The 15,128-nt window shown below is 42.7% G+C and overlaps 1 protein-coding gene across 2 annotated transcripts in view; it reads right to left on the bottom strand.

Annotated features, from left to right (window-relative positions):
- PHEX (phosphate regulating endopeptidase X-linked) overlaps positions 1-15,128 on the bottom strand; it is a 221,777-nt gene that overhangs the window by 57,940 nt on the left and 148,709 nt on the right. For both annotated transcript variants that reach the window (XM_025857499.2, XM_073901981.1), the window contains one exon: positions 3,992-4,050. In XM_025857499.2, the coding sequence (XP_025713284.2) occupies positions 3,992-4,050 (59 nt within the window). The remainder of the gene's footprint in view (positions 1-3,991; positions 4,051-15,128) is intronic.

Consider the following 15,128-nt stretch of genomic DNA (forward strand, 5'->3'; position numbering starts at 1 on the left):
ATAGATAGATAGATAGATAGATAGATAGATAGATAGATAGATAGATAAAATGGATAATCTAGTCCAAATCCAGGCAGTTTCTGGACCCAGTTCAACCGTTCTATGCTGCACCCAGTCTGACTCCTGCTGGTTTCTGGACCCCGTCTGGAAGAAGAAATGTTCTACGAGTCAAGTCTGAAAGCTCCTAACAGAAAAGGTGGGCAGCTGGGATCCATGCTAAGAAAGGGACTTACCCCCCTGCACAGAGAGAACTCAGTAGCTCAAGGAGCTCAGCAGGCATCTGCTTCAGTTAACAAAAAGCAAGTTGAGGAGCACTGTGATGCAAGATCCTAGCAGCAAACCCATGAGAGCTCCTCATGGCCAGAGCCAAACACTTGGAGCAATGACATAGAAAATGAGAGTACTGGATTAGTACCCACAGAATAAAATACCCATGTGTGAATGGGCAACCCCTTCCTTACAAGAGAATTCACAGCAATACAAATGGAAGGAAAGAAATGGAAATTAACAGTGAGCAAACAGTACAGGGACACTTGCTGCATGCAAGTTTTACTAATGGATGCTAAAATCAGTGAGGGAAAGACTGGAGAGAAACAGGATATATGCAGTCTCAGTGATACAGTTCCCAAGATATTTGCCACCTAATCAGGCAGGGGGAATAGCAACTTTATGGTGGAGCAACCCAGGAGAATCCACCTTCTCCAAGTGATCAGGGCTAACGTCACATCACCAGCAAGAAGACACACTGATAGCATAAACCTGATGATATGATGCACTAAGGAGGACACAACATCACTCCTGTGACATTCATGTCCCAAATGCATTAGCTTCAATCCAATCGTGTGAAAACACGAGACAAACACAAATTGAGGGACCTTCCACAAACTGACTGGCCAGTACTCTTCAAAGGTGTCAAAGTCGTGAAAGACAAAGAAAGACTAAAGAACTATTACACTCTGTAGGAGACTAAGAAGAAATAATGACTAAATGTAATGGGGAATCTTGATAGGATTCTGAAGCAGAAAAAACATGAGTGGCAAAACTAGTGACATTTCAGTAAGGCCTTGAGTTTAATTAATGGTGATATACCAATGTTAATTTTCTGGTTCTGATCGTTGCACTACAGTTACATGCTAACAGTGGGGTGGTTGGCTAAACTCTGTGTTGTAGTTTTGTAACTTTTTAGTACATTTTAAAGTAGTTCAAAATAAAAACCTGTGTGGTTCCGTCAGTTAAGCATCTGCCTTTGGCTCAGGTCATGATCTCAGGGTCCTCGGATCGAGCCCCAAATTTGGCTCCCTGCTCAGCAGGGAATCTGCTTCTCCCTCTCCCTCTGCCCCCACCCCCTGCTTGTGCTCTCTAATAAATAAGTAAAATCTTTTAAAAAAATAAAATAAAATAAAAAGTGGGGATTTTTAGAGAAAAAGATAATCCAAAGAATTTTCTATTGCCCAACAGGTTATCCCAACTAATATTATAATTCACATATAATTCTTATTATAAATAGTAGTTATAATTAAAATCTCAAATATCTTGGGGCACGTGGGTGGCTCAGTCGGTTAAGTGTCCGACTCTTGATTTCAGCTCAGGTCATGATCTCAGGGTTGTGAGATCAAGCCCCGCGTCGGGCTCCACGCTGGGCAGGGAGCCTGCTTAAGATTCTCTCCCTCTCTCTCTACCCCTCCCTCCCCCATTCATTCTCTCTCGCTCCAAAAAATACATAAATAAAATAAAATAAAATCTCAAATATCTTAAGTTCCTATGTAACATATGCATCTTAGTTCGCAATCTGGAGCTATATGAAAACATCATGATGCACATGTTACATACATTCACTGTCAATTACATCTCAATAACACTGGGAGGAAAAAAATAATAATGAGTCTTTCCAGAGTAAGGAGTGACATTCAACATATTCAAAATATTTAACTGATCTGATTATACAAATTAATGTAGAAATCAAAAATTACCACCATCTGCTTGTTTTCCTTCTATGCATTATGCTCTCAGACCAGTCCCTCAGAGACTGCCATTCCCAAAAGTGGCCACACAAGGGCGACTCTAATGAGCTGTGCCTGCTGGGAGTTGGCAGTCATGGCTCCAGAGCTGTGTCCTCTCCGGCCAGGGAGTCCTGCTAGGATGAGGGCCAGCAGGGAGGATTAACAGAGGGCAGGCAAGGCACCTCACTGAGAAGGTGGCATTCAAGCAAAGATTTGAAGGAAATGGGAGCATGAGCTACGCAGATCACTTGGGGAATTTTCCAAGGCAGAGAGCCTCTAGTATAAACGCTAGGACAGAAGAGTCTCATGTTCTAGGAACAGGAAGGAGGCCAGTGTGGCTGGAACAGAGGTGACATAAGACAGCAGTAAGAGGCCTGAGGGCCATTATAAGTAATTTGGCTTTTATTCTAAATGGGAAGGGAAGCTGATAACCGGTTCTGAGCAAAGGAGGGACCTGAGAAGATTGTAAAACATGTTTAAATGGCTGCAATATGAGATTTAGAACAGATTGAAGGGGGATACGGACAGAAGCGGGGAGACCAGTGAGGAGGCTATGAAGGGTATCTAATGAGGAGGAGATGGGCCTATGGCCAAGGGCGACAAGTCTTTGTAAGTTCCGTTCCCCACATTCAACAAAGTGCATGCTTAAAAGCATGAGATTAGATGTTATCACCACGCAAGGGAGTGAAGATGGAAGACAAGGAGAGGTGCAGGAGGGATGAGAAACCAGCCAGGGCCTGAGCAGGAGCAGCCCACCCTCCCCACAACAGGTCACTGCCAACCTGAACTCAAAAGTCTGTCGTTCTCATGAATGTCTTCATACTTTCACTCAAGAGGATATACCTCTAGACAATATACAGAAGTGTTTTTGCATGCTCTTCAACTTTTTATATGGTATCATACTCGATGTATTTTCCCCAGTTGTCCTTTTCCCCACACAACCAATATTTGTGAACTTTATCCACGTTAACACATGTTGCTCTAGGTCATTCATTATTCGGTGCTATCTGGAATTCCTTTGGGTGAACATGCCACACTTGAGCCATGTTCCTGCAGAGGGACACAGAGGTTATTTCCCTTTTTCTGCTATTATAAACACCGGTATGAGCATTCTCACATGGACCTCCTCAGGTGATGTCTCAGGTGAGACCTCTAGGCAGTGGTTCTCAAGCTATGTCAGAGTTACCCAGAAGCCTTAATAAAACAGATTTCTGAGCCCCATGTGCAGGGTTTGAGAACTATAGATCTAAGGTGGGGCCCAAGAATTGACATTTCTAACAAATTCCCCCATGATGCCATTGCCATTGGTCCCAAGACCACACTGAGAAAACACAGCACTGAGGCCCATGCCAGGAGTGCGCATGATGGTCAGAGATATGCAGGGACAACTTCCGCTTCTCCAGGCTTCACCCAACTGCTCTGCAAAGCGGGTGAACCAATTTACCTTTCCACGAGCATAGGTACGTGTGTCCCTGCTGCCAACACTTGGTGCTGTCACGTTTTTTTATTTAATTTGATCTTTAATCATTTTTTAAACTTTTCATGGCATTTATAATTTTATCTACTCAACACATGTAAATAAAAGCAACTTAAGACTTTACATCCTAAGGCTAATCAGAACATTGCCAAGCTTCTGTTTATAGATAGTCCCCTCAGGTTGTGCCATCAGCCCAGCTTCCCGCTTGTTTTTCCCATCAATCCTAGAAAGAGACAAATGGTTTGGACAAAATCATTAAGATCATGATGAAAGAAAAGTGGAAGCTTGCTCCTTTTCATGGCCAACTGCACTGTAATTTTATTTATTGTCATTTGTTTGTTTACTCAATAAGGTGAAGGGAGAGAGGAAAATCGGGCATATGGGGAGAGAAACGGAAACTGCCCTCACCAACATACCTGATCACTTTTGGAGGGCAATAAAGAAATCATAGTGAGGGAAGGGTTCCTTCCATTTTGTACCAGGTTAACAAGGAGACAAGAAGCTGGGTACTCACGGATCTGGTTGGTAGATGCACTGTAGAAGGCATTGACGGTCGTTGGATTTGTGAACCACCTGTAGAAAGAGAAGCAAATACCACCAGGCAATCATCATTATCCAGGCAGGAGGGCAGCAAGAACGAACACAAGGCGGCAGGATTTATTAGCAAATAACCAGGGAACAATGGGGAAGTGGGGCACGTAGGCAAATTATCACCTCAGTTTAGGGTTACTGCTCTGTTCAGTGAACAATCTCATCCTAAACTGAACAGGGTTCAGCGAGAATATATTAACATGCCTGGCTATTCACTGTTACTAACTTTACGGAAAAAGCACCGGTGCTTCTGAAATAGGTTTAAGGAGAAATTCTAGAATCTAAAGGACTCTCCCCAGAGATGGAAACAGCAACAAGCTGATGTTCGGCAGGCCCTGTTCAATGGGTCCATGGGACAGCTAAGTTTATATGCTGCATCACCTCTGAACTGTCCATTAGAGGTTTTAGATTGATGACAATACAGAGGCCCACATAAAGAGACATGACTAAAGTGTGACCATGCTACCCCCAAAGGGTCTGCCTGCTCCAGTCGCGAGTTCACTGATTTTTTTCTAAATTTTATTTATTTCTTTGAGAGAGAGAAAGCAAGAGAGATCAGAGGGAGAGGGAGAAGCAGACTCGCCGCTGACTGAGAGGTGAGCCCATTGCGGGGCTCCATCCCAGGACCCCGGGATCATGACCTAAGCTGAAGGCAGACGTTTAACTGACTGAGCCACCCAGGTGCCCCTGAATTCACAGATTTAAGCACCAAAAGATCTAATGGCTCATCCTGCCTCTCTCACTAAGTAGCTGGGTTGTGTTGGAATGGCTGCCCACCTTCCTGGGCTATGGTTTTAGCTATAAAATTACGGTACTGCATTAAGAGATCGTGGATGCATAGATTACTTAGATCAGGGCTTGGCAAATGTTTTTCTGTCAAGAGTCAGATGGTAAACATTTAGGCATTCTGCAGGCAAAGAGGCAAGAATCAAAGATGTTATGTAGGTTCTTCTGGAGTAAGAGCAAAGCTTCCACAAAATGTTACTGATGAAATTAAAAATGTACTGAGTACAACTTTTTTTAAGACAGCCTGTTAATGAGAAGAATGGAATTCTTTTGAGGCAGAATAACATTTTTGCTTAATTGGGATTCAAGGTTAGTGCTTCTTATCTCAAATCGACTGCAAATATTTCTCTCTCAAAATCACTCTGCGCTCACAGGCCACACGAAAATAGGCATCAGGCAAGATTTAGCCCACAAGCTGCAGTGTGTGGACCCCTAATTTAGATGCCTGTGAGGTCCCACCCTTTATGATGAAAACCAAGTTGTCTTAAGCTAAATTGTTTAAAATAAACTCGTATAAATCCCTTTTCGGAACAATCATTTTAGTAGTTTACACCTAATAGAAGAATTATGACAAGCTAATAATTTATGTCAGTCAGACTAATATGAAATTAGTAGGAAATCCAAGTGTTGACTCTAGTTGATCCACACATACCTTCTCCCTATAAAGAAGTCTATGAATAGGTCATTCTGTTACTATCATTAGTAGTCGTAGCGGCAGCGAACATTCACTGAGCACTCATGACGCCCTTAAGCACACCCTATCCCTCGGGTTTTCTTCCCCACAGCAACTATAGGAATTACTAGCCTATCTCATAGACCAGGACAGTGAGACTTAACAAGCATTATATAACCTGCCCAAGGTCTGGTCTGACTTCAAACCAGTTTTTTTTTTTTTTTTCCCAAACCAGTTCTTTAAGCATTACATCGTGCTGGAGACATTCCTAGAAATCAGGAAAACAAGAGTGCCTCTTCTAGTCAAAACCGACACCTATACTCTTTTCCATAAAATGCGTATTCTTTTCCTTTGGATTTAGGAATAGTATTTCAGTAAGCCCTAATGTTTAGCAAACAAACCTGCTGACTGGTCTACTTTCTTGAGGAAACAAGTGGAAGCAAAAGGCCCTTTATCATCATAATGTCACTCCCTGTAGTAGGTAGAATTAGGGTGCCCCAAAAGATGTTCATGTCCTAATCCCTGGATCCTGTGAAGAGGTTACATTACATCCCCAAAAGGACTCTGCAAATGAAATTAAGGTTAAAGCTTAGAACAAGGAGATTATCCTGGATATCCAGGTGGGCCCAATCTCATCACTAGTCCTTAAAAGCAGAGACCCTTCCGTGGCTGGAACCCCAGAGATGCAATGGAGGAAATCAGATTCCAAGAGTCAAAAGGATCTGACATGCTGTTGCTGGCTGAGATGTAGGGACCACGGTGCAAGGACCAGAAAGAAGCCTCGAGAAGGGAATGGTGGCTCCCAACTGACAGCCAGCAAGCAAGTACGGATGGCAGTTCCAAAACTACCAGGTGGTGGAGCTGCCAACACCTCAATGAGCCTAGAACAGGATTCTTCCCAGAGCCTCCAGCTATGAGCCCAGCCAGCTGACACCTTGACTCCAGCCTTATGAAACCTGGATCTGAAGAACCAGCCAAGCCATCCTGTACTTCTGACCTCCAGAACTGTGAGATAATACATTTGTGTTTGGAGTTGCTAACGCTGTGGTAATTTGTTACAGCAGCAACAGAAAATTAACACATTACCCAAAGAACCCAGCATTTCTACGCCTGAAGTTTGAGTCAAGAGGGGAGAATCCGGGTGCCTCTCGGCTTGGCTTCTAAATGATATTGGGCTGAAGCATACTTTGTACAAAAGATGATGTGTATTCCTAGAGCTCATCCCTTCTCTTCCCCTCCCTCCCAGCTCCCCCCTCCCTTTAGCAAAGAATGAACTTGCAAAACATGAGGATAAGGGTCCCTGCAGGAAAAACGTTTCTAACTCCTGATGGACAAAGGTGGACAAAACAAAGAAATCAAACAATCGGATGGGGCCCGATCGGGCCTCTGAAGCTTCAGCAAGAGTACCTAAAACATCTTACTTCAAACACATGATCTCACCTTTCCTGACTTCCCAGAGCTCTTGCTGTCTCTAAGGTATGTTTGGAGCCTTGATTATACCCAGAACTGATATTAAGTTGCTGCACCAGTAGATCCTACCACCTCTGGGTGCTATTATTTCTTCTTATTGGTCAGTGCCCATGCCACACCAGCCATTAAATATTTTGTCTATCTCCCTCATTATATCCAAGTTTATTATATATTTAGTTTTACTATTCTCTAACATAAGGCTACCTACCCTGGTTTTAATAGGTGTTTACAATTTTTTTCACACTCCTCCCATTTAGAAGTGGAGTCTAAATTCCTCTTCTCTGGATTATAGGCTAGCCTTGGTGACTTGGTTCTACAACATAAAATGCAATGGAAATGACACCACGGGCCTTCCCAAGCTAGGCAATTAAAGGCAGTACAACCTCCCCCTGGTGTACAAACATGCTCCCTTCCGCCTCTCTTTCTCAGGAACTTGCTCTTTGACGCTTCTTGCTCAATCAGCATGCTGTAAAGAAGCCCAGTACACAAAGCCATAGGAGACATTCCAGCCAACAGCCATCATCAGCCACTGGACACGAGAGAAGAAGCCTCCCCCACGACTCCAGCCCCAGCCACTCTCTAACTACAATTACATGAAAGACCGGGAGCAACAGCCACCCAGCTCAGCCCAGTGACTGCCAGAGCCGAGAGAGAGAGAGAGAGAGAGAGAGAGAGAGAGAGAGAGAGAGAGAGAAATGAGTAATTCTTGTTTTAAGCCTCTAAAAAATCTGAGTGGTTTGTTACACAGCAATAGATAAATGAAACACAAAAAGTTGGTTGTCCATAGATTAAGTTGTAACCACTGGGTTGAATTATCCCATAAAAATGTTTCATTTGCCCAACATGATGGCTTTTAAAAGGACTGAATTGGAATTCCTTTAAATGAGGTGTACAATGACTAGTTTTCCACAGTCCCCACCACCCCCTAGCATTTGTACTTGTCTAGGTCACCATTTGTTAACTGATTGAGCCCTGAAAGCATATGAGTTCACACAACTTATCTCCCAACAAGATTTTAAGCTCCTTATGGGCTAAGACTATTGTCCAAGTGGCATGCGCTGAGCAGATCATTACATCTATGTAAATGACTGTACTGCTATATATACATCTACTTGAATAAACAAAGAGTGTCATTCAAGTGCTTTAACTTCTTCTTACCATGACCTTAGGGTGTTCCTGTGGTCTGTGTTTGGGGAAGGATTTAGTGGACAAGGTATGAAGAGGTCTCATATAAATTTCAGAAGAAAAATATATGGGGATGAAATTATACTGGACAATGGAATACACAAAAGGAGTGTAATAGTAATAATGAAATACAATTGTCTAAAGACAAAGAAACTGGTGCCCCAATTTCTATGGACCATATAAAAGAGATATACATCAGGCTAAGGTTTTACATTTTACCTATCAACTCTTAAAGATAGTTGCAGGAATATGGAATGACAAAACCACAGAATATTTATTGCTTTATTTCTAATATCCTATAGATTATATCCTTCCCATTCCATGCTATAGATAATGCTTTTGCAAACAAAAATTATGGGCAAAACCATAATTTGTGTAGACATCTGATGTATTTTTACATATTTTTTTAAAGATTTATTTATTTTTATTTATTTTAGAGAAAGAGAGAGAGAGAGCAGGGGGAAGGGGCAGAAGGAGAGAGAACCCTGAAGCAGACTCCCGGCTGAGCATGGAGTCCAAGGCAGGGCTCCATCCCAGGATCCTGAGATCATGACCTGAGCCAAAATCAAGGGGCAGCCACTTAACCAACTGAGCCACCCAAGCGCCCCGTATTTTTTACATATTTTTGAAAAGATAGAAAAAGAAGATCCAGGGGCGCCTGGGTGGCTCAGTCGTTAGGCATCTGCCTTTGGCTCAGGTCATAATCCCAGGGTCCTGGGATCGAGCCCCACATCAGGCTCCTTGCTCCACGGGGAGCCTCCTTCTCCTTCTCCCACTCCCCCTGCTTGTGTTCCCTCTCTCACTGTGTCTCTGTCAAAAAATAGGTAAAAACCTTAAAAAAAAAAAAAAAAAAGATCCAGACATGTTTGGTCACAGACGAATGAGAGTGAGTTAATAGGGAAGCTGACTTAAAGTCATTTCTGTCAAAGAAAGGGGACCCTACGGGGAAAAAATTACTTTTGACTCAAGCCAAGCAGTAGACTAAATCCTCTATTTTTAAGCAAGCTGATGAAGTGACAATTCTGAGAACCAAGCCCTAAGTATGTACCTTCAGGTATGACCACCCAATTAATTCCATTATTGTTGACATTTCCCATTGCGTTAGAAACTTCTTAATATACATTAGCTCAGCTGAAATAGATTCCATGAGAATGAAAGATAAAGTGTATTTATCTCCTATACCCACAAAGAAGCAAAATGATATTTCAGGGCTTTGTGGAAATAAACTCATGATGCGCTGTTCAAAGTAAACTAGTGTAGTGGAGCTACTCCAGAATCATTCCCACCAGATTAAGTCATCAATTTTTAAAACTAAAAGATGTGAATTAAAGCCAATGTGTATCATTAAGCTAAAATTTCCTACAATGCTTAAAAAGGAGCAGCCAAAAATTTCCTTTAAAAAAATGACTTATCCTGGGGCACCTGGGTGACTCAGTTAAGCGTCTGCCTTCAGCTCAGGTCATGATCCCAGGGTCCTGGATCGAGCCCTGCATGGGGCTCCATGTTCAGCAGGAAGCCTGCTTCTCCCTCTCCCACCCCGCTTGCTTACGTTCCCTCTCTTGCTATGTCTCTCTCTGTCAAATAAATAAATAAAATCTTTTAAAAATCAATAAATAATTTTTAAAAAATGACTTATCCTACCACTTTACTACACAGAGGACCTTAAATTTCTTTGATGTTGTTTTCCCTGAAATATACGTATAGTCTGAGGAAACAAGAATTAGTACAATTTGAGGGAAGCCTGGGTGGCAGTCAGTTAAGTGTCCAACTCTCAGTTTCGGCACAGATTGTGATCTCAGGGTCTTGAGACAGAGCCCTGGGTTGGGCTCTGCACTTGGCAGGGAGTCTGTTTGAGATTCTCTCTGCCTCTCCCTCTGCCCCCTCCCCTGCTTGCACATGTGCTCTCTCTCTTTCTAAAATAAATTTAAAAAATTTAAAAAGTATTAGTACTATTGCACTGATTTTCATTCCTGGATAACCTTTCCAGAAACATTAACCAATTTAATGTCCTTGTGAAAGAGGTATTCTGACAGAGAAAAAAACTACACAAGATCACAGAGTTCACCTAAGCCCACAAAGTCAGCCAGCATTTTTCTAAGGCATAAATAAAATATTAGAAATAGTCAAGGCCATTAGAATCTGACAGTTCATCAGTATTTTAAGATGATGTTAAAGAGGACACACTTAGGGATTTTTCAATTAGCAACCCAAGCCTTACTACATAGCCAAATGAAAAACAGCATTTTGAAATTAAAGAATTACCCTGACAGCATCTCTAATGTTGAGAAGCCCAAACCTTGAAAATTCAGAAAAAATACTGTTGACAAAAATACCTTGATTTTTCCACAAATTGCAAGAAGAGTTTGAACTGATCTGAAGTAGATCTAAAAAAAAAAAACAGGATGATTCACACAGATCTGTGACTACCATACTACATGTAGATGGCTCATCAGGATACTGGAAAACATTTGCTGAAGTCATCAGATTCAAGAAGCTACTTTTAGAACCCTACATCTAAAATTTCTATTGAATAACTGAGGTTAGGAATGAAGCACGAGAGATGGACTGAGAGATACTGTGATGACAAGAGAGAACCAAGGACAGTGGAACATAGAACTTTAAAGCTGTTATCTGTCATTTCCAAAGAAGTTTGAAAGCCTTCTAACCTCTGCGTTCTTTTGATTGGAGTCAGGGATGGGCAGGGGAATAGTTCAGTTGTAGGCCTCCTCCTTCAAGTCCAACGCTTGTAACTAACTTTGTGGGTGTGTAAGAAGGCTAGAAGGGCAAAGGGCAGGGATGGGTAGATGGCAGCCATGGGTAAGAGGGACAGGCAGTAATCACAGCTTAAGCCAAGGGTTGGTACAGTGCCTAGAGTTTCTAGAGTCTAGAACAGAGCAGAGAGTTGGAAGGGAGAGTAATAAGAGACCCAGAGAGCATAACAAGAGCCAGCCAAAGATCTGGAGACCAGAATATCAGCCAAGGTTAAAAAGTGGGCCATAAAAAAAATAAGTGGGCCATGAATCCAGGTTTCCAGCTAAGAGTATATGAAAAAGTCAGCAAATCCTTTCCACAAAAGTCAAGTATAAAACTGGACAAAATCATCAACAACCACTTTAGGGGTCTGAGAATTGATCATCAAAGCCAAACAACACATTGAAAAATGTTTAATTTTGAAAAATTGCTAAAGCTTGAGAGTAACTAAAACAGGAGTCTGTGACCTTCTTGCCAGGGGCAGCTCCCGCCTTTCCCAGCTGGGTCAGTGAGAACTTAGTTTCATCAGGATAGGTAGAGTAGGCTGGGGGCGCCTGGGTGGCTCAGTCGGTTAAGCGTCAGACTGCCTTCGGCTCAGGTCATGATCCTGGAGTCTCAGGATCGAGTCCCGCATCGGGCTCCCTGTTCAATGGGGAGTCTGCTTCTCCCTCTGACCCTCACCCCCCCATGCGCGCGCACTCTCTCTCTCCCTCCATCTCTCTCTCAAATAAATAAAATCTTTAAAAAAAGGAAGGGAAGAAAGTCAAGAAAGGAAATCACAGGGAGCGGAGCAAGATGGCAGAGGAGTAGGAGACCTAGATTTCGTCTGGTCTCAGGAATTCAGCTGGATAGGGATCAAACCATTCTGAACACCTACGAACTCAACAGGACATGGAAGAAGAGAGTAGCAACAACTCTCTGAACAGAGAAACGACCACTTTCTGGAAGGTAGGACATGCGGAGAAGTGAATCCGAGGCGATATTCGGGAGGATAGACGGTGGGGGAGGGGCCTCCGCCAGCCGCTTCTGGCAAGTGATAGAGCCGCGGAGCACAAAATCGGAACTGTTAGAAGTTGGCTCCGCTGAGGGATGTCGCTGCAGTGGCTAAGCAGGGTTGGAATCCTCCCGGGACAGTGTGGTCTCAGGACCCTTGGGGTCACAGAAAGACCGGGGGTGCCTGAGTGCGCCAGAGCTCCCAGGTATTGGAGTGGGGAAGCCGGCTGCAGAGACGGAGCCGAGGCGCGGGCTCTCAGCTTGGGGTTGCCATAAACTGTGATCCGCGGCCCAGTTGGGCCACTGCTTCTCCAGCAGGGACCCAACAATTGGCAGAGCCGGGGAGACTCCCCTTCCTCCACCGGGAGGAGCAGCGCGGGAACGCACCGCAGGGATCTGCTGGGTTTGGAGACTCCACACGGGGTCGGGTGCCAGAGATAGCAACGCTCGGTCACAGGCCGGGTGAGCACGGAGAGCGGCCGGAGACGGGGGACAAGGGAGTGACTGCTTTTCTCTGTGGGCACACTGAGGAGCGGGGCCCCGAGTTCTCAGCTCCTCCGGGTGGAGATTGGGAGGCCACCATGTTCACCCTGGTCCTCCAAGGCTGTACTGAGAGCTTGCAGGGAACAAAAGCTCCTGAGATCAAACCCGAGCAGCTTGCTTAGCCCGGACCGACAAGGGCGGGGCAATTCAGCCTCCGGCAAAGACATTTGGAAACCACAGCAACAGGCCCCTCCCCCAGAAGATCAGCACCAACAGCCAGCAAGCCAAGACCAAGTTTACCAATCAAGGAGAACGGGAGAACTCCAGCACTAGGGGAATACTGCACATAGAATTCATGGCTTTTTTTTACCATGATCCATTAGTTCATCAAAGTTAATTTTTGTTAACTGTTTTTTTTTTTATTTATCTTTTTCCCTTTCTCAACCAACATCTCTTTAAAAAAAAAAAAAACATTTTTTATTTTTCATTTTTAGAGTCATATTTTATCCCTTCATAGTAGTTACCCTTATTTTTGGCATATATATATAAGTTGTTCTCTCTTTAAAATTTTGAGGTACAGTTTCTTCTAACAGATCAAAATATACCCTAAATCACTAGTGTATGGCTCTGTTCTAGTCTCCTGCCTGATCACATTCTCTCGCATTTTTATTCTTAAATCTTCTTTCCTTTTTCAAACAACTTCTTATCAAGTCCTTTTATAAAATCTTTTATAATTTTCATCTTTACAGTCATCTTCTATCCCTTCATTGTATCAACCCTTATTTTGTACATATATGTCTTTCTTCCCTTAAAATTTTAGGAGGCACTTTTATCTAACAGACCAAAATACGCGCAAAATCTAGTGTGTGGCACTGATCTATGCACTAGCCTGATCATATTTGATCACATTCTGCTTTTTTTGTATTGTTCTGTTTTTGTTTTTATCTTTTTTTCTTTTTTTTTTCTCTTTCTTTTTTCTTTCTTTCCCTTTCTTTTCCCCTGGTTTCAGGTCTTTTCTGATTTGTATACAGTATATTTGCTGGGGACGTTGTAAACCTGTTAGCATTTTCTTCTCTCATTCATCTATTCTCCTCTGGACAAAATGACAAGATGAAAAAAATCACCTCAGCAAAAAGAACAAGAGGTAGTACCGTCAGCCAGGGACCTACTCAATACAGACATTAGTACGATGTCGGACCTAGAGTTCAGAATCATGACTTTCAAGATACTAGCTGGGCTTGAAAAAAGCATGGAAGTTATTAGAGAAACCCTTTCTGGAGAAATAAAAGAACTAAAATCTAACCAAGTCGAAATCAAAAAAGCTATTGATGAGGTGCAATCAAAAATGGGGGCACTAACTGCTAGGATAAATGAGGCAGAAGAGAGAATCAGTGATATAGAAGACCAAATGATGGAAAATAAAGAGGCTGAGAAAAAGAGAGAGAAACAACTACAGGATCATGAGGGAAGAATTCGAGAGATAAGTGATACGATAAGACGAAACACATTAGAATAATTGGGATCCCAGAAGAAGAAGAAAGAGAGAGAGGGGCAGAGGTATATAGGAGCAAATAATAGCAGAGAATTTCCCTAATGTGAGGAAGGAAACAGGCACCAAAATCCAGGAGGCACAGAGAACCCCTCTCAAAATCAATAAAAATAGGTCAACACCCCGACATCTAATAGTAAAACTTACGAGTCTCACAGACAAAGAGAAAATCCTGAAAGCAGCTCGGGAGAAGAGATATGTAACCTACAATGGTAAAAATATTAGACTGGCAACAGACCTATCCACAGAGACCTGGCAGGCCAGAAAGGACTGACAAGATATCTTCAGAGCACTAAACGAGAAAAATATGCAGCCAAGAATACTATATCCAGCTAGGCTGTCATTGAAAATAGAAGGAGAGATAAAAAGCTTCCAGGACACACAAAAACTAAAGGAATTTGCAAACACGAAACCAGCCCTCCAGGAAATATTGAAAGGGGTCCTCTAAGCAAAGAGAGAGCCTAAAAGCAGCAAAGATCAGAAAGGAACACAGACAACATACAGTAACAGTCACCTTACAGGCAATACAATGGCACTAAATTCATACCTTTCAATAGTTACCCTGAATGTAAATGGGCTAAATGCCCCAATCAAAAGACATAGGTTATCAGATTGGATTAAAAAACAAGACCCATCCATATGCTGTCTGCAAGAGACTCATTTTAAACCCAAAGACACCCCCACATTGAAAGTGAGGGGGTAGAAAACCAGTTACCATGCTAATGGACACCAAAAGAAAGTTGGGGTGGCAATCCTTATATCAGACAAATTAGATTTTAAAACAAAGACTGTAATAAGAGATGAGGAAGGACACTATATCCTACTTAAAGGGTCTATCCAACAAGAAGATCTAACAATTGTAAATATCTATGCCCCTAACATGGGAGCAGCCAATTATATAAGGCAATTAAGAACAAAAGCGAAGAAACACATTGACAACAATACAATAATAGTGGGGGACTTTAACACCCCCCTGACTGAAATGGACAGATCATCTAAGCAAAAGATCAACAAGGAAATAAAGACTTTAAATGACACACTGGACCAAATGGACTTCCCAGACATATTCAGAACATTCCATCCCAAAGCAACAGAATACACATTCTTCTCTAGTGCCCATGGAACATTCTCCAGAATTGATCACATCCTAGGTCACAAATCAGGTCTCAA

Source organism: Callorhinus ursinus, unplaced genomic scaffold (genome assembly GCF_003265705.2).
Source record: "Callorhinus ursinus isolate GAN/ISIS: 27379988/994484 unplaced genomic scaffold, GSC_fseal_2.0 scaffold16, whole genome shotgun sequence".
In the NCBI taxonomy this organism is placed as follows: Eukaryota; Metazoa; Chordata; class Mammalia; order Carnivora; family Otariidae; genus Callorhinus; species Callorhinus ursinus.